The sequence below is a fragment of the Rosa chinensis genome, chromosome 6 (genome assembly GCF_002994745.2).
Source record: "Rosa chinensis cultivar Old Blush chromosome 6, RchiOBHm-V2, whole genome shotgun sequence".
In the NCBI taxonomy this organism is placed as follows: Eukaryota; Viridiplantae; Streptophyta; class Magnoliopsida; order Rosales; family Rosaceae; genus Rosa; species Rosa chinensis.
The window spans coordinates 59,199,303-59,220,146 of NC_037093.1; the positions used below are offsets into that span (position 1 = coordinate 59,199,303).

The 20,844-nt window shown below is 39.7% G+C and overlaps 1 protein-coding gene and 1 pseudogene across 1 annotated transcript; both read right to left on the reverse strand.

Moving 5' to 3' along the window:
• Positions 1-853: 853 nt before the first annotated feature.
• On the reverse strand, positions 854-12,554 carry LOC112171677 (annotated as a pseudogene).
• On the reverse strand, positions 12,453-15,155 carry LOC112171678 (ribonuclease TUDOR 1). Its single transcript, XM_040507986.1, has 2 exons — positions 12,756-15,155; positions 12,453-12,640 (listed from the first exon to the last, which is right to left on the reverse strand). Exons 1-2 carry the CDS (start codon positions 15,153-15,155, stop codon positions 12,596-12,598), a joined length of 2,445 nt encoding a protein of 814 aa, XP_040363920.1. The 3' UTR covers positions 12,453-12,595.
• Between the last annotated feature and the right edge of the window lie 5,689 nt (positions 15,156-20,844).

Consider the following 20,844-nt stretch of genomic DNA (forward strand, 5'->3'; position numbering starts at 1 on the left):
CAAATTTAGCATGAAAACTGCCACAAATTTGGCCAAGTGGTCGTTTTTGAGTGTGAAACTTGGAGAAAGTTAAGAATAAAAAAAAAAAAAAACTTAGGGAACCGAACTTCACATCAAAAACTGCTTTTCCTTGGAAGGAAGTAACATGGGAGGCAAATATTGTTTTAGGGATGTCTAGGTTTCAAAGGACTTGGCAGATTGTAAAATGTTTCCAAATGAGTGAGATGTGTTGGTTGGACTGGAGGAAGGTCAAATTGGACAGAAAACAGGGGAAGTGCTATGTTTCTTGAAGATCAGTTGCTTTTGGAGCAGCACAGTTTATTACTTTAATGGAATTTGGGAGATAATTTTATATGGATGCAAAGGATGGAACATGGAAGTGTCTAGTTTGATTTCCAACTGGAATCACCTTCATTGGGCACCTATAACTTGATGGGAGACAATATTTATATGGACGCATCAAAGAATCTTTGTTTTCCCAAAAAAAAAAAATAGATTGCATCTAAGAAGCTTTAGTTTGAGTATTTATATCTCAATCCTTCATCATGTAGAGACAGCTGTAACACAAGATAGATCAAGGTTTCAGGAACTATATTGAATACAGTTTAAATCCCAACAAAAGACATGACAAACCAACTTTTCAGTTTATTGATATACAGAACACAAAATACATGTATTTGGTCAAAATAATAATAATACATGTACACAGAGATTTCCTACAATAAATGATGTCAATTTTGTTCCCTCTGCCAACTCCATCTAGGAGCTAATAGGGGACCAATGCGAACGATAGATTTTGATATGAACATACAAGCCACCAGATCCAATCAAACTTTAGTATGGAAAAGAAACACTTAAATGGTTGCTGATGCAACTCAGAGGAAAGCTCACTTACCTACCTGAACAATAGATACATTCAATCTACCAAATGTACAGGTAGAAGTGGTGATTCCAAGTAAGCATGCCAATACCGTCTGTGGTTCAGCAAATTAGGGAGCATACAGGGTGATCGAAGAGTGGAAGAAATCGGCATTGTTCAAGAATCTGGGAATCGGTTGTCAAGAGCTTTTACCAAAGTGTCGGGTGTCTTTGTTCATTCGCCCGTGTTCAATATCTTGAGTGGTTCGGTCACTTCGGTGGCCTTTACTACTGGAGGTAGATTGGTGCAGGCCAAAATCAGTGCTGAGCCCACTGGTCTCACTACTTCCTTGATCTGGCTCTTGGCTTTCTACTAGTTTCTAATGCTAACTTTCTAAATTTCAACATTTCTTCCTTGTATTCACGAGTGTGTATTGTGTGCTTTCAGAGGAACTGTATATCATACTTTGACCTGGGATAATTCCTTCATTTAATTCATCTGGAGAAAGATTGCCTTCCAAACCTCGAACTACCCTGCTTTTGATCAAATATTAGAATAAAATGCCAAAGGCTGAAGTATGGTGTTTATATGTATCAGTTTCATACATAATCAGCATTTGGAAAGTCACATGATATTATTGTGTATATAGTCAAGCATTGTTCAAGTTTTGCCGTTAAATGAGATAACCGTTTTTCCTACTATAAAGTCATAAACAAGAATGCAACATCTGAGTGGAAGAGGGTTTCCTTTTACACCATAATTTATCAAATACCTCCACGGATACAGTAACCACACATCTTGACTACCATTTGTAACTTCTTTGAAAGTTTGGAGGCTCTTATGTTATGGCTATTCCTAAGTGCTAATAGTTTGAACTACTCAAGTAAAAGCCAACCATAAAACCAAGAGAACCTACCAGGGATTGATGGTTTGGTCCTAGGCCTCCCGTCTGATTTTTTTTTTTTTAGAGAGGAAAATTCCCCCCAAATTTATTTAAAAAGAAGAAAGAAAGAAAAAAAAAAAAAAACCTTACTAGATAGTAAGAAAATCGAAAGACATCTGACCAAACAACCAAGCAAAAACTACTGAAAGCGAAAATTAGGAAGCCCCATAAAATCTCTATTGTAAAAAGAAGCAACAAAATCCGGGGGCGAGTCCCACCAAACCATAGTATCTGAAGTGAGACCAAAGTTTGCAAGAGCATCTGCAACTTGATTCCCTTCCCGAAATATATGAGAGCATTAGAATTGTATTTGAGAGATGCAGTGTAAGCAATCACCCCATTCCACTCGAATTTGCCAAGGCACCAAATTGGGTGATTTAAGAAAATGAAGACTAGTGTTGAGTCAACCTCCAACCACACATGTTTCCAATCTAAATCCAAGCTAGTCCAATTGCTTTAATAACTACCATTATCTCAGCTGCCATTGTCAGTTGGTCTCGACTGAGGTAAAACAAAAACTAAACGGGTCGTTTTAGAGGAAGACAATTTCAAAGATGATCTAAAACAGACGCTTGAACCATCCTTCCAAAGTAATAGCCTGGCATAGCTTATGATACACTTAAACAAAGACAAAATTTTAACAAACACACCAAATATAATGTATATATTTATATATAAAGAGGGGTCCTACGAGACTCCATACTCACAGAAAGATATTTGAATTGTAAAGAAAAAGGAGGATGTAAACAAGACAAATACACCTATCGCATCAGCTCAAACTAACTTCGGAACTTTGTAAGATTACCTGGCTCATTCTTGGCCGACGGCAGGCAGAATGACGCACACAAGCAGCAGCGCTGGCAACCATACAAGCCATTTCGCTGGAGTTGTAATCATTCTGCAACCTTGCATCAACAAGACCATCAAAGTTTCCCTTTTCCAATGCTTGCGCAAGCAAAGGCCTTGCCTGAAATTCTATAACAGTGTCTATAATCTTTCCGTGCCATTCAAGCTTCATAGTTACAAAAAGTTTCACAGGCAGAGAGCAGAGCAGAGAATTCTCCATGAAAGCATATAGCAAGATTTGACGAAAGAAGGCCATAACAGTAAAACGGATGGGTCATGAAGCAACTACGTTATCTTTTAATAAGATACAGCCATGCATATTACCACAAACTGATGCAGATGAACTGCCAAGAATTAGTAGTGAAAATATTGTATACGCACCCACTCAACCATGCTATCATCAGTGAAGGAATGAGTTTTCTCAATGGGTTGGCGACCAGTAATCAACTCCAATAGCACATTCAAGCGAACCACATGTGGAGAGCATAGCTCCAATAGGATCTGCAGGTAATGTCCATGTTTCGACTAGTAACAGTTTTGAGATCCTTGCTCAAGTGCAACAAGAGCCTATTGTTGCAAATGAACAAGAGATAGTTGGACTCCCCTTAAACACTTTGGTTGACAATGAGGATTCTGCTTTAGTGAAACATAGTGTTCAAAAGTTTTGCAGGGGTGATTTGGAAAATGAAGAACCTCTTGGTCATACAATTTATGCTCAATCTGAGATCAATTATGAAACTTGGTTTGATGAGGGTGAAGCAGCTTTAGATGAGAATACACTTCGCGCTCTCCCAAAGTCTCAACACAAAAAATCCAAGGCAAAATGTCAAACGAGTTCAAGATATCCTGCACGCAATCGGACACCTACGATGCGTCTCAACCTTTAGTCGTTTGGATTTTGGTTAATCTTCAACCATTTTCATGGTTTGATAATGTTCTTTGCATTCTTATTCCTTATAAGGGTTTTGGTCTCATGTCCCCCCTTTTGATGTTGATCTCTCTTTCATTTAATAAAATTTAACTTCTTTTGGAGCCAAAAAAAAAAAAAAAAAACTCCAATAGCACAACCCCGAATGAGAAGACATCTGATTTATCACTGAGCTTTCCACTGGATGCATATTCAGGAGCTAAGTATCTGAATATTTACAAACATGTAACAGATAATACACTGTTATTAGTAAATCAATCACTACAACCTTTCAGTACAAACTTAGACTGCATGGAACCTATAAATCAGTGTTGAATAATGCAGACTATATCGATCTTGTTGAAGGAATATCGATTTAGTGTGCCTTATCAAACTAGGAGTAGCAATAGGAGAGAAGGTTCTAGATTTCCCAATCCTACACGGATTGGTATTCCTTGTAACATTAGAACTAGCACTTTGTAATCCCTATATATAGGGCTCCTATTCTCAATAATAAGAACACATCTCTCTCATCAATCTCTCTCAAATACATTATACTTAAACACGTTATCAGCACGACTCTAACCACAAAACAGAAAACCAAAACTCATTCACAAATCAGCCCCTAGCCCGAGCTAGCCGAGCCTTCGCTGCAGCCCGAGCGCCCGTGCGCTTGCAACCTTGCACAGCAGCCCCTGCTGCCCCCTCCCTGCAGCCCTGCGTTCCAGCCTGCTGCCACCGAAGCATCCCTGCTGCGCAAACAAGCCAACGCACACCCACTGCATCTTTTTCCCGTTCCTGTGCACATCCGTCTTCTTGCAAGCCTCGAAACGTCTAGTTCGGAAGCTCAGATCGAAAAACTTTCTTCATCAAAGTTGTTCGTCTCTGGCTCTTCCATCTAACCTCCGAATTTCAGCCTTATCGGAGTCATATTGAGATCTGTACACCAATCGAGGTACAAGCTGTTCAGAACAGAATCTACTCGGATTGCTTCGCTCCATCACGCCTGCATCGACACGCGCGTGATCCAAATACAAGTAAGTATTCAAAAGAGTAAGTTTTGAAGTTCCTATAATTTCAGAATTTATATTTCTTCTTCTTTTCTCGGGGACTTGAAAACCTCCCTTCTTCTACATCCCACTTTTCTTATAACGTGGGTTCGATCTTTGAGAAAAGCGGAATCGTGGGGATTCACGCAATTAACGAACTAAGAGCGTTCGTAAGACTTCGGACTAAGAGCGTCCGTAAGCATCGATTAACGAACTAAGAGCGTTCGTAAGACTTCGGACTAAGAGCGTCCGTAAGCATCGATTAACGACCATATAAACATCATTGTTTCGGTCTAATCCAATTATTCTTGGAAATCGATTTCTTGGTAGCATAGCTCGGAAATCTTATTATTTAGTTGTCGTGGAAGCATTGGCTCTGAAACTAACTTGTCCCTATTTCATCTCTCGGGATGTCAAACACGAACAAACTCGATTTTGTTCCATTGGATTATGCAGGCAAAGGATATTTATACTGGGCCATTGACATTGCGACCCATCTTACTGCCCAAGATTTATTGCACACAATCCAAGAGCTTTGTCCTATAGAAACAGCTCCAGACCCTCAAACTGAGAAAGATAATTCCAAGGCACTTGCCTTTATGAAACGTCACATGGATAATGACCTCCAGTTTGAGTTCATAAATGAGGATAGCGCTATAAAGCTTTGGCAAGCGCTTCACGAACGATATGGCAATATTCGTGACTCCATCCTTCCGAATACAGAAGCAGAATGGAACGATCTTCGCTTCTATGAATTTGACACTGTCATGCAATTTTATTTGGAAGCTCTCAGCATCAAAGCAATGATGCGTCTCTGTGGAAAAACAATCACAGAAGACCAATTGATTGAGAAAACCCTCAATACCTTCCCCGTCTATGCTATGAGGTCCTCTGACTTATTCCGGACTCATGTAAATGCAAGACGGATCACAAGTTTCCAACAGCTTATTGCAGCTATGGCCACTGCTGAAAGACATGGCAATGAACTTGTGAAAAGAGAAATTGATAGGCTTCAAGATAGCTATCAAGAGCATCGTCCTATGGCTAGAAAAAGTCGCCATCGACGTCATGATCCATACGATCGAAATGCTCAAGAAGGTAATCGCTCAAGGCGACAATCCCACGACCGTAGGAGGCGTGATTTTGAGGGAAATAGGGTTGGAAACCATGGAGCCAACGTTGGCCATGAGCACCACTTTCCAACGCCACCAGTCCTAGGGACTATGCATATTGCGCCAATGCGCCTCAATCAAGGGAGAATCCTCTTTATGGTGTCTATTTCTGATATGGAACGTCTGATCAATGGACCTGAATTTGCAATGTACCTACGAAGGTAGTCGCATCATGGTGATCAAGACTTCGAGTTCACAAAGACTTTAAATCTGGCGATGAAGACAAAATACCGCAGATTTTTATTTATAGTCTTTTATTTTTCCAAGAATTATGTCATGGCAATCATGCCTTATATCAATAAAATGACTTATTGTATTAACTCTTTCCCTCTAGGCGTACTCAAGAGTACTTGTGATGTCTAGGCAAGGTTTGATCTGAGAGAACGGTTTTAAAAGTGAGCAACGCTCCACCAAAATCTCGCCTTACCTTACCTGGTCACAACTAAATTGAAATTGCCGAACGGATAGAGTGACTACGATTTGTCTACGATTTGATTTTTATATTGGATTAGATTATGGTCACGAAACTTTGGTGTCATCATTGGATATTATTAATAAAGTATCGATTTATTTTATCTCATGTCGTAGACATGTTTTTCGAACTTTATTATTTTAAAGATATAAGAGCCAATGGTTTTCATGTGGAAACACATTGTGAGAATGGACAAGAGTTCCTTTGCATCACCTCTAATGACTACGGACATAAACGAGTATTAGAGAAACTTATGTGTCGCTCTAGTGGGTTGTATGCAACCACTATTCGAGTCATTGAATCCAACCATGTCATGAGAGATGATTTATGGGATTCCGACACGTATAGGCTTTGGCACGACCGTTTGGGACACCCAGGTCGTGACATGATGATCCGTATATTAAAGACTTCACACGGACATCCCTTTTTCAGAACGAAAGGAAGTAAAACTCGAAATTTGGATCAAGGAGGAGCACCTGCGCCTCACGGCGCCTTTCCCCCTCAAGTCCGGCCATCCCCGGTCGGCGCCGCCATCCCCCTGCGGCCCAAGGGTGGCTTTGACGCCACCCCTGCTCCCTTGACTCCCATTTTTACTTCTAAGGTCCATTGTGATTTCATGGCTCAACCAAAATCCTCATTGGTTGTTTCCAAAGCCCATCATTCGTTCTGCAAAGCCTGCTCTTTAGCAAAGTTAGGATCGAGACCATCCTATGCAAAGGACACCAAAGAAAATATACCATTCTTGCAAAGAATCCAAGGTGATATTTGTGGACCTATTCAACCACCATGCGGACCATTTAGATATTTTATGGTGTTGGTTGATGCATCGACACGCTGGTCACATGTCATGCTATTGTCCACAAGGAACGCTGCATTTGCTAAACTCCTAGCACAAATAATTAAGTTACGGGCTCACCACCCTGATCATCCCATTAAGTCTATAAGATTAGACAATGCTGGGGAGTTTACATCAAAGACTTTTGATGATTATTGCATGTCCATTGGGATTGATGTTGAACATCCTGTTCCTCATGTTCATACCCAAAATGGTCTCACAGAAGCCACCATTAAACGACTACAAATGGTTGCTCGAGCATTGGTGATGCGCACCAATCTCCCTATTTCTGCTTGGGGCTATGCAATATTGCATGCAGCTGTGCTTATTCGTCTGAGGCCCACTGCCACTCAACCCTTCTCTGCGTCCCAGATGATTACTGGGTATGAGCCTGATGTCTCACACTTACGCATATTTGGGTGTGCAGTCTATGTGCCTATTGCGCCGCCACAGCGCACCAAAATGGGTCCTCAAAGACGATTAGGCCTTTATGTTGGATATGATTCTCCAACGATTATCCGCTACATAGAACCCTTGACAGGCGATCTCTTTACCGCTAGATTTGCGGATTGTCACTTCGATGAGACAGTCTTCCCGTCGTTAGGGGGAGATAAGAACATCAATGTTCAACAGGAACGACAGGAATTGTCATGGTCTGTCCCCACTCTGTCTCATCTTGATCCCCGAACCGCATAGTCAGAAATTGAAGTGCGGAGAATTCTCGATCTTCAGAACGTAGCAGATTCGATGCCTGATGCGTTTTCTGATATCGCTAAAGTGACGAGATCACACATACCTGCTGCAAACATGCCTGCAAGGATTGATGTCCCTAAAAGTAGAGGACATGACGCCAACTTAAGAATGCATGAGCATGGCGCCAACGTCCCATCTCTCAATGATGGTGACGTTGTGGCTAGGCCCACGGCTCCCGCCAAGAAGCGCGGGAGGCCCATAGGTTCGATGGATTCTCGCCCAAGAAAGAAAGCGAGTTCGGCACAAAATAATCCATTAATCATCGATGTAAATAATCCATCTCATGAGAATATTCCGGATTATGGTTATGTCCAAGAGACATCATTGGGGGACGCTCCAATGTCAGAACCAACTCCAGAGAATAGAGAGATCTCCATAAATTACACTAGTGTACATGAGATGATGGATAGAAATTCTATGGCGATTGATGATGCATTTGCATATCATATTGCAAAAGGAATTATAGAATATGATGATATCGAACCTCGCTCTGTTGAAGAATGTCAACAAAGAGCGGATTGGCCTAAATGGAAAGATGCAATCCAGGTTGAATTGGATTCACTAACAAAGAGACAGGTATTTGGGCCTGTAACGCAGACACCCCCAAGTGTAAAGCCTGTTGGCCATAAATGGGTCTTTGTTAGAAAGCGTAATGAGAAAAACGAGGTTGTTAGATACAAAGCCCGCCTTGTGGCGCAAGGTTTCTCACAACGCCCTGGAATTGACTACGAGGAGACATATTCTCCCGTAATGGACGTTATAACGTTCCGCTACCTTGTCAGTTTGGTAGTTTCCGAAAAACTTGACATGCAGCTTATGGATGTGGTTACAGCATATCTCTATGGGGATCTAGATTCAGAGATATATATGAAGGTTCCAGATGGACTTCAATTACCCAAATCAAGTGGCTCTAAACCACGGAGTGCGTTTTCAATAAGATTAAAACGCTCACTATATGGATTAAAACAATCCGGACGGATGTGGTATAACCGTCTAAGTGACTACTTGATTGGGAAGGGATATATTAACAATGAAATATGCCCATGCGTGTTCATTAAAAGAACAAGTTCCGGATTTGCAATCGTAGCAGTTTATGTCGATGACATGAACCTAATTGGAACTCTAGATGAGTTGAAGGAAACTGCTAAATACTTGAAATCCGAATTTGAGATGAAAGATCTTGGGAAAACACGGTTTTGTCTCGGTTTAGAACTCGAGCACCGTAGTGATGAAATCTTGATCCATCAGTCTGCATATACTCAGAAAATCCTAAGGCGCTTTAATGAAGATAAAGCAAAGCCTACGAGTACTCCCATGATCGGCCGTAGTCTTGAGCCCGGAAAAGATCCGTTTCGTCCAAGGGATGAGGACGAAGAACCATTAGAGGCCGAGGTGCCCTATTTGAGTGCAATAGGCGCATTATTGTACTTAGCTCAATGCACAAGACCGGATATCTCATTCGCAGTGAACTTGTTAGCTCGACATAGCTCTGCGCCAACACGCCGCCATTGGATTGGTATAAAGACAATCTTTCGATACCTAAGAGGTACGATTGATATGGGCCTATTCTATCCCTACAGAGAGAAAAGGAATGACGGAAAATTGGGATTGGACCCCAAAAGGCAAAACGCCCCCGTCCATGGAATGGCCGTCGGCCATGTTGCCGCCGCCGGCGCCGCCACCGCTCATGGTGGCCGGCGTTCTCCTATCTCCCTCCATCAAAACGACAATGATGTCTTGATGGGTTTTGCTGATGCAGGGTACCTCTCTGACCCTCACAAAGGTCGCTCCCAAACTGGTTATGTCTTTACCATGGGAAGCACTGCGATATCTTGGAGGTCTACAAAACAGACCCTTGTTGCTACTTCCTCAAATCATGCAGAGATTATTGCTCTACATGAAGCTGTACATGAATGTGTATGGCTAAGGTCCGTAATTCGACACATTCAAGGAAGTTGTGGTTTGAAGTCTACCACAAATGAACCTACATGCATTTATGAGGATAATGCAGCTTGTATTGAACAAATGAAGTTAGGTTTCATCAAGGGCGACAACACCAAGCATATATCGCCTAAGTTCTTTTATAATCAGCAACAACAATCACTTCTAAAGATTGAAGTGAATCAAATCCGATCAGAGGATAATGTAGCAGACTTATTCACTAAGTCGTTACCTAAATCCACCTTCGAGAAACATGTGAAGAGCATCGGATTGAGAAAGTTATCCGAACTCCCACGATTATAGCAATCAGGGGGAGATATCGACATCAGGGGGAGTTATGATGTCTACATGTTCGATCTCGAAGAGTGAAGGACGTGTTGTGCTCTTTTTGTCCTTCGACCAGGGTTATTTTTATCCCACAGGGTTTTTGTTACCTGGCAAGGTTTTTAACGAGGCAACAGATGAAGCGTCACCACCAAGTTTGAAGCGGCACAAGGGGGAGTGTTGAAGGAATATCGATTTAGTGTGCCTTATCAAACTAGGAGTAGCAATAGGAGAGAAGGTTCTAGATTTCCCAATCCTACACGGATTGGTATTCCTTGTAACATTAGAACTAGCACTTTGTAATCCCTATATATAGGGCTCCTATTCTCAATAATAAGAACACATCTCTCTCATCAATCTCTCTCAAATACATTATACTTAAACAGATCTTACCCAAAAGTTCCCATAACACTTGTGGAGATATGAGTATGTATCTAAGGCCAACTTGGCAAGTCCAAAGTCTGCAACCTGAAAAAAGAATACATACAATACATTATATATGTTAATATTATCTGCATCTGATAAGAAATGCAAAATATATTCAATAACTCCTCTTAAGAGTATATTGTCTTGTTTGAAAACAAAGCAGTATTAATAGGAAAATTTTACATTTAAAGTTATCCCATAATAGCCAACTAACACAGATTTCTTTGCTTTTGACATGGGCAGTGGCAGAGGAAGGAAAACGAAGTCACCAAGGATCCCGATTTTGGTGATATAGTAACAACTCTGGTTTCTCTCCTTTTCTATTTCAATTGCAGTTATAAGCAAAACAAAGTCATCAAAGATTTTCATCCCATTACCAAATTGACCATCATGTCTTCAAATTAAGTGTCTAATTTTTTTACATAAAGGGTTTGTTTTTCAGACCTAGTGTTTATGAGATTACTTTAGTCATCAAGCTTTATAGCTTTGTGACCAACTATGCAGCAACAACATCATGAGCTTTATACATTTGAAGTGTATGATGAATCATATCAAAATGTGAAAGCTATTACAACCTACCTTTGCCTCAAAGTTGTCATCAATAAGAATATTGGCAGCCTTGATGTCACGGTGTATGATCTTGGGATGACCTGAAGATATTGCTCAAGAGTAGGCAACTTGCATGGCAAATAGCAGCCGAGAAAAAGGCAGTTGGGCGAATGCAAGCCTCTAAGCTAATAAATGTCACAATCATACCTGCATAAAAGGTTTTAATAAAGTACAAAACATCAGGGAGAAATTAAGGCCAAAGCGGGTAGATTACATCACTATATGGCAAAAACAGAGACTTAATTCATAAGCTGCAAGTAGAGAAGCTGCATCAGTGTGATAGAAGCAAAAATGGCCCTACTGTTGTCCGGTGTTGCTAAATTTCGTTGTAATAAGCTGACTTTTCACATGCAATGAACAGATTTAAATAGTAAGGTGCAAAATGAAAATATAGCGAATACAATTTTCATTGAAAATAAACGAGTGAATTACTCACTATAATATCACAAAAAACTGCATTGCATTAACTTTTGTAATGTGGGCTTTCTAAGGATGCTACAGAAGCTCAGTCAGATCCAATAATCACATGACAAAAGATGTATATTTTCACCAGTGAAACAAGTACACTGCCTGCTCTCATCATCCTTCGCATTGTTAAGACTTAAGAGTGATTCAAGGGGGGCAAAAAAAAAAAAACCAGCAGTGGGTGAGTGTGACGACAAACTGTTTAGGAAACCGACAGCACACTAGTGATTGTTTAGTCTCTCTCTAATTTGGACTCGTAGTACGAGGACTGTTTGAAATAGCAGTAAGAGCAATGCTAAAAAAGAATATCTGTAGTGTACCAAACGTGGATCACACTGTAGTGTGCCAAATGAAAAGTTCACTATGTTGTATATCTAGCTGAACTTCGTTTCCTGAAAATACAAAACATAAGAAAGAAAAATAAGAGAAACATCTATAGAGTAAATATATACCAGTGTGACTCCAAAGCGTCAAACACTGCAATACAAAATGGCCAAGCACCCATGTAAATAATGTAATAGGAAGATGAATATAAGGGAATTCTGTATGTAGGAAATTTTATAGAGCAATACATTGTAATAAAGTAAACAACAAATCAAGTACGAATTCTTCGATTGGAAACATGATTTTCATTTAATTAGACTGAAGCAAATACAGATTGTTTCTGGTCAAACCTCAACAAACCAAAACCTGATCTTACTCTTGTGTCTAACTTCACCACTACAGGGCTATTTAGAACTTAGTTTTCATTGATCATTAGTATAACTATAACATCATCGCTTGCCAGCAGTCTTTGTAATGGGACGAGCCCTGTCCACATGAGCATCAATATCTCCATCTTCCCACATGCCTCGCCGATAGGTCCTTGCTTCATCCTGGAATTCTCTCAAGGTTTCGGAAGACTTCCAAAATTTCTTCTCTTTGTCCAGGCTAGCAAGTCCCTCTCGAACCATGGCAGCATTTATACTCATCTCATCATCACCTGCCTCAAGAGTTACCATAAGAGCTGGTCCGGTTCCCTGCCCTTTAACAACTTTTCCTTCAGAAAGATCCCTTCCCTCAATCAAGGCCCTGAACTTTATGGAACTGCTCAAAGTTTGCTCACTCAAGTACTCCGCTGCTTCTTCACCAAAATTATCCTCCAAGCTTGGGACCTTAACATATGCAAGGCTGCACAGTTGGGCGAGGCCAGGTGCAGTGGCAAGAGAAGAGTCGAGAGGCCGTAACTGACTGAAAGGGACAACCTCTTGATTACCGTAATCAATGTAGAACACTTCATACTCGTCTTGAGAGGATTCTACAGCTGCTCTAGGAGCATTGACAATCATTGCACGGTTCCAAGAATTGTCTGCACTAAACTGAGCAAGGACAATGTCACCCTTCGTAGGCTTGAAATCAGTATCGGTTACAGGATCAGATTCTTGAAGATTCAAAGAAGCAAGCTGTTGCTGAATAGAGGCAGTTGTTTGGTCCTCAGTTGTCTGAACATAAAATTTACCGCTGTCCAAAATCTCTGTAACTACAACATTTAGCACCTTTTTCTGTTTCTTGGAAACTTCCTGTCCTTGATCATAGTTCTCCCAGATTTTCAATTTCTGCTGTTTGGCAGATTTTTGAGCTTGTTCAAGAAGGTGAGCATCCAGAATCCTATCGCTGTTGCCAAAGGGAGTATATTTTGCAAGGCCAGCTCCAACGAGAGCAATTGACATATTGGTCCCCGATTCCCATAAAGTTCCCAAGAAAGTTCCAGTTTTGTCAACACTCTCCACCTCAATCTCAACTTCTCTCTGCATTATTTTTCGCCTCATGACTGCAATTGCTTCATCCGAAAAGGGCTCCTCACGACGGGGACATCTCACACCTGAGAAAGAGAAGGCAATGCTGCATGTTTCCTTGGGAAGAAATAGCTTAAAACGATGACCACTAAGGACATATTCCACAATGGCAGGAATTTTCCTATTTCGCTGCAAGAATGGCAAGAACTCGCTTGCTTTCTTGGCAGGTTCAGTTGTCAAGTCTCTTGTGTGCATGACTGGGGCTTCCTTGGAAGAATGTATTCCTTTCTTGCCGGCAATAGCACGCGACTCAGCAGCAAGAAGAGCATCATAATAGTGCGATCTCTCCTCAAAATCTCGATGTTTAACAACGGTGCCAAGGCCACGTGCAACCATGAGCTCAGCAACATTCCCCCCAACCTGCCCACTTGCATCTTTCTCCACAGCCTTCACAAAGACTGATCCAAAATCCATTGCACCTCCTTGGCCAGCCTTCCTAGAATACTCCAATTGAACACTCACTTGGCTACCAATAAGGCGTGTCCTCAGCAACTCCTTTGCTTCGCGTGCATATGGAGCCGGCTTTTCATCTCTACGAGGATTGTGCATCTTCGGAAACCAAATACTAGAAAGATTGACTCTCCTCTCTGCTAGTGGACTGCCAGATGGAAGAGAATCATCAGCCACAATGATGCAGTCCCCACTCACAACCTCCACAACCTTTCCTGTGAAATTCTTGTCATGAATTGGCTTTGAACCTGTAGCTGGGGGTACGTAATTTGTCCACATCCTCAACTTGCTTTTCTTAGCTTCAAGCTCTGCAGCCTTGAGCTGTTTCTTTGCATCTTCCTCCATCAGGTTTGCACTCGATTCGACATATTTTGCATAACCATTCTCCACAAGCTCCAGCCCCAAGTCCTTTTCGGATTCTCCATCGGGGTAATACACTGACCAAATCAAATTTCTGAACTTGTCAACACCTTGCAGAACAATATGCACATCCCTGTTCAACACACGAGCTTCTGTAAAGAATTTAGATTCCAATGCAAACGCTTCAGCAACTGCAACAGTTTCTTTTGTTCCATGGCTACTTTTCATGGAGGGGGCCCGAGTTCCTGCAACGAATACACGGACAAACTGAAACTCCGGAAGCAAGTATACACCCAATGTGCTGCCATCACGAACTTGCTCCACAATAGCCTCCATGGGCTGGCCCTTGTTCTCTGCTAACAGACTCATTGCATCAAAGTTGTTGTTGGGAGGTAGACACCTAATAGATTCCTCAGCAGCACCCGGAACCTTGGTCCAGCAACCAAGACCTTCAGTCTTTGCTTTCTCTTCGAGGCTAAGAAGTTCTTCAAGGTAAGGACTAACTTCTACTATCTGTTTCTGTTGGCCCTGTCTCGGACCTGTTGGCTGACTCTGTGGCTCCCTGACCTTTGCCCAGCCTTGAGAAACAACAAGCTTTGCGACATTATCGTTGCTCTTGGCAAGGAAGACAGAACCGAAATCCCGGCCTATGGATTTTATAACATAGTCCACCTTGAAGACAACCTCCTCTCCTAAGCAGAGCTGCCTCAGAAACTCTCTACTGTACCATGCAAAGGGCTCATCAACACCATCTCTTCGGGCCAGCCTGGGCGCCATAAGTGAGGACAGAGTGATGGTTTTTTCTCGTGGGATTCCGGTCTTGTCTGGGTTGAGGGCCATGATCACAAGGGTATCCCCTGAAGTTACCGCCTTCACTTTTCCTTTCAACCATCCTGCTGATGAGGCCATCGAAACTAATCAAATATTGAGAGAGTGTTTGTTTACAATCAAAATTAGTGTTTTTTTTTTTTTTATGCATTGCTTGTGGAGTGATCGAGGTATTTATAGAGGGACAAGGGAGTCCGTAGACCTTGTACGGTAAGGACTAAAAATCATATCTTGGTATGGAAACTTTGGAAGAGAAGCAAAACCAATTAAGGACAGCAATTCTGAATTCCTGATCATAGTTAGATACTGATCATTGTGAATAAAAGACTTCCCGACTATTTTGAGATTCACTCCAGAAGTCTTTTCGAACAAGGAAACACATTTTTTGTTTTTTTTGTTTTTCAGTCGATTCCAAATGTAAATATGATTTCTTTGCAACAAAAACAGAAAATACCAACGCTTTGTTTTTGGTGATAAAGAAAAGAGAACATTCCAATTCCTATGGCTATATATGGGAATTGATGAAGAACCTGAAGAATTTTGCAATGAATGAATCTGCAGTGGTGGACGAGTTCGCCCACATCTGATGCGGTGAAGGCTTCTGTTCCGGCGACGGTGGTGCCGTCTTTCACATGACTGATTCCGCCGGTTCTCCTGAGACAGCCGCGCGCGTGCCCTCCTCCCTCCATTTTTTAAGTTTTTAAAGTTGATTCGTGGGTTATGTGATCAAATTAGTGAATTACAGTGAAAGATGTGGGCTTAAGCCAGATACTGGGCCGGATATTATTTTTCTTTCGTTTTACTTTATCTGAATATAGCTAAAAATATAGTAAAATCTCAGGAAAAAAGATTAAAACAATATTGCATTGCTCAAGAAAATATGTTTTTGTCCGAGAATTGTATTTGTTTGGATTGCCAATTTCCTGTTCTTAAGTCTGTGCATTCGTTCTTAATTTTGATTGAAATTATCAGATTTTATAATTTTGAGATTCATTGATGATTTTTTTTAAAGAGATTAAAAAATTAGGACCGAGGTAATATCTTTCAAACTCTCACTCTCGATCTTTACTCTTTGAAGGAAATACCGAGTTTAATCTCCATTGGAAAGGTAATTTCTCTGCTTATAAGTTTTTGGGTGGAGTACTTTGGATTTTGGAATATCTTGATTCCAATTTTAGCAAAATTATTCTACTAACTTGTGTTGTCGGAATGAAAGGAATTGAAATGAGTATTCAAACTTCTATAATATTATTCACTAAAATTTGAAACTCTTTATAAATCAAATTAAGAACAAAGAACTTGAGAGAAAATTGGCTCAAAGGGAAAGATAGTGTCCCAAGCATATGTGAAGCTAAAACTCTGATGCCCAGCTATTACGTTACCACTGTTCAGGTAACAAATGGCACCAGATGGCCCCAGGATTGAAGGATCTAGGGTTAAAATCACCTGCCCCAGTTTTCTATACCTATTATATCTCCATATTGTGATTGGTTCTCATAGATTAAAAAATAGAACAAAAGATTAAGGAAATGTTTTTTTAATTCATGAGAACCAATCACAACATGGGGACATGATTGTGATAGAAAAACTAGGATAGGTGATTTCGTCCCCAGGATCAACGTCTTCAACAGTTTGAAACCCATTACAGCTGAGTTGAATGGCCAGTTGAGAACAAGTGCAGGTATTCGTGATGGTTACTTTCCACTCTGGCTTATTTTCGACTAGCTATCCAGTTTTCGTCTGCATAAGCTGAAGCTTCTAAGAGTTGCAATCATCGCATTCACCCGCGATATATATTGCACATAACATTAAATATAGCTACAACATGTTATACTCCTCTCTACAACAATTTTAACATGCAAATGCAATCTTATGTATTTATCAGAGGATCTATAAAAGTTAGAAATTAACATATATATGCGAAGGTGGAATACTTCACCTCCTAGAATGAGACTGCAAAGCAAGGCCAAGATAAGAAACTTCACAAGATCTGCCATATCGAGTGCAACTCGAACGGAGTGGACAAGTACTACTAATTTTTCTTGGTCTTGCACTTTTTGTAACCCGTGGGATGATTATAAGGATTCTGTGATAGTACAAACGGTACGTCATATTTTAGTTGTTTAGGAAATTGAAACGGACTGCTTTTAACAAGAAATTTATTGTAATAGAGGATAGAAACAAATTAAGTAAATACAAACGAAGAAATGAATATTTGTTTACTAAAAAACACAAGAAGAAGAAAAAATTGCTTACTAATAATAAATTCAAAAAATATATTAATTGGAAGAAAAAAATCTCCAAATCTGTCTTAGAAACGTGTACTAGTCAATACACGGTTATTACCATTTCCCTTGTATTAATTAATGATTTTTTTCGTAACATCTGATTCCTCCTGTATTGGCATTAATTATGCCTCTTCCTGCCAGCTTGTGTAATTTTAAAAAAACCTTGTTTACAGAAAAAAGAAGAAGATCGTTTCGGATTTAAAACTTCACTCATCTTAGGGCACTGTCCTTCAAGCAATTGTTAACAAGCAAACCATTTTATCATTTTAACACTATCTTTGAGTGTTAACAATGAATCAACTGTTTCAGGATGATAAAAAAAATTTCCTACACTAAGTTTGAGTAGTGTTACCAATTAATATCGTTTATAATCCAACACTTAACTCATCTTTGATTTAAACTTCACTCATCTTTGACTGATGTAAAGTGTCAAATTATTATGGTTTTGTTATTATCAAGTTTTCATGAGAGAAAAAACAATACATTCTAAGTCATTACAATGTTACACTTCTTGCAAAACTCCGCTTCATTTAAGTTGAGAAGGCTGGTTCGAAAGTAAGCGGAGTCGCCCAAGCATAGATGAAACTGAAATTCTCATGCTCGTAGATAGGTTTACCAGCATTAACGAGATATTCATTGCCAGATTTGCTCAGGATAGAAGAATCAATTTGTTCCATAGTTTGAAAGTCGGAATCGATCGAAGAACTTATTTTGACACAAAGTCGAGTACAGAAACAATCATTGGTGATTGTTACCTTCCACTTTGGTTTATTTTTGGACCAACTTCCCCCAGAGAGAGAGAGAGAGAGAGAGAGAGAGAGGCTAGGAGAAGTTAATGATATTTGAAGCTCATGTGTGATGGAGATAGAAAGGAAAAATTAAGGATATTTGAAGCTCACGTGTGAGTGTCAATGGGTCGTATCGGGTCAAGGTATTTGTCGTGTCGCAAGATATAAACTCAAACTCAATTCATTTAATAATCATGTCAAAAATTTAAACTCAAACCCAACCTGTTTATTAAACGGGTTACCCGTTTTCAACCCGCTTAACCCATTTAATAAATAAGTCGTGCCTAAAAAAATGAGACGTGCCTAATAACCCATTTAATAAATAACCCGTTAGACAATTAAGCTTTAACAATGAGACCCATTTAACTAAAAAAATGCATAAATTAATTAAATTCACTAAAAACTCCACAAAACGAAGAATACAAATAATTATATATAATTCATAAATAATTAAATCCAATAATTAAAAAGTGAAATATTTCAAATTGTCTAATATTATGATCAAATACTCCGAACGTCCAAAATTTCAAGAAGAAACATAGCACAATCGGGTTAGACGGGTTCACTTTGTGTTGGCAGGTTGACCCGTGGCCGACCCATTTATTAAATAGGTCATGGCGGGTTAACCCACCACCGACCCGCTTTTTAATCGTGCGGGGTCAACCAGCTTTATTTCGTGCGGGTTTCGAGTCGTGTTATCGGGTTGTGTCGGAATTGACAGCCCTACGTGTGATGTATTAGACTATTAGTACATGTTAATATAGACCGACAACATGGTATATTGATGTAAAATGCCATATTATTATGGACTTCTTATTATTAAGTTTTCATGTGACACAATATAATACTCATGTAAGCAAATTATCAAAATGTAATACTTTTGCCTGCTTCAATACTTTCCTTCAGCTGAACAAGCAACTGTGGAGTCTGATAGTTTGAAAGTATACTGAGTGGCCCAAGCATAGGTGAAACTGAAATTCTCATACGCATAGATAGGTTTACCACTATTAACAAGATAGTCGTTACCGGATTTGCTCAAGATTGAAGATGCCATTGGCTCCACAGTTTGAAACCCAGGAGAACTAATCTTAACATTGAGTTGAGTACATGAGCAGTCATTCGTGATTGTTACTTTCCACTCTGGCCGACTCTGAACAGACTTTCCAGTTGTTGATTGTGTAATTTTGAGATTATTTAGGTTGCAATGTTGAGACTCGCCTAGAAGACAAATAACATAAACACAAAATTCTTTGAACACATTGAAATTTAACTTGTGAAATTAAAGGAATACTAGGACCAATTAGATAGAGATAATCAAAAATTTACCTCCCATAATGAGACTGCAAATTAGTACCGCGATGTAAAGGAATTTCATAATAGCTGCCATTGAAAACAATATAGCACTAAATTTTGTTTTTTTCTTAAGTCTTGTTTGATTTTTTTTTTTTTCTTTCTTGAGTCTTGTTTGATGAAAAAATGGGATAAATCGATCCCAATTTATAGGAGGAGCTTATGAGTGACATAATGGTAAAGAAATTAATGCATAGTTATTTGATTAGAAATTTAAAAAGCAATTTTGTTTAAAAATTATTGAATATACATCGCCGTGTTTATGGAAAGATTTAAATACAAAGATGAATTTCAAGCGAGTAGTTGTGCTTGCTTTGACCAACTCTTTAGACTTTCTATATATGTTTATGCATTGATTCACTCAAATTGTACTAAGTTAGCGATTAATTAAGGATTGTGACAAAATTGTTCTGGCTGCTCAATCATGGTTTCACCTCACCGAACTCAATTCACCCTCGAGATTTTAGTAAAGCTTTTTTTAGTTGAGGTCCAATATTTAAGTTGGCAGCAGAGGTGCTGATGCGATCATCTGCTCTGCTCTTTCTTTAGATCTGAGATTGTCAATTTTGGAGACTTCGTCTATGTGTTGTGATTAATTTTTGTTCGATGATTTGGTTACGATATCTAGACCCCGTGTTTGATGGAAATTTTAAGTTTCAGGGCTTCGGCGTCCATTTCAAAAAGAAGAAGCTAGAATATGAAATTCTGGAGCAACCATAAATGTTTAATCAGCATGGATACTTGACCATTGGTGAGGGAGTGAGGACACACAGTTTAGTTGATGCAGAACGGATGACAGCCCAATTCGAAGAACAGTTGGATCGTGCTAAAGGAGAAAAACGAAAAGTGACTAGTAGACACGAAAATAGCTTCGCCATGAGCTGTGGCCTTTTTCGGGCTTTCGGGGTCGTTTAGGGCCTCAAAACTGCATTTTTCTATTTTCCCCGTTTTTGGTTTTTCTAGTTATTTTTGGGTTGTTTTCGTTTTTACCCATGGGCTTTAGGGTTTCATTGTTAGTCGCCCTAGAGTTACTTTTCTCTTATTTAAGCAGCCGCAAGCGGCTGCATAACATATCTTTCAACTTTTAATCAATAAAATAGAGAATTTCTCTTTTATCTCTGGTGAACTCCAGAACCCTTTTGTTAGGTTTATTGCTGATAAACCTAGTTATCAATCCGACTGCGTCATTAGTTTAATTTTCAATAGATCACACAAGCAGCAGCTATATTAGTGAGGGAAAAAACTAAACTCAGGATTCTGAACTACCCTTTCAGTTGAAGAATATTGCCTAAGATATTAATCACGATCTAGATGATGTACAATATGTGTAAGAATATGTTATGT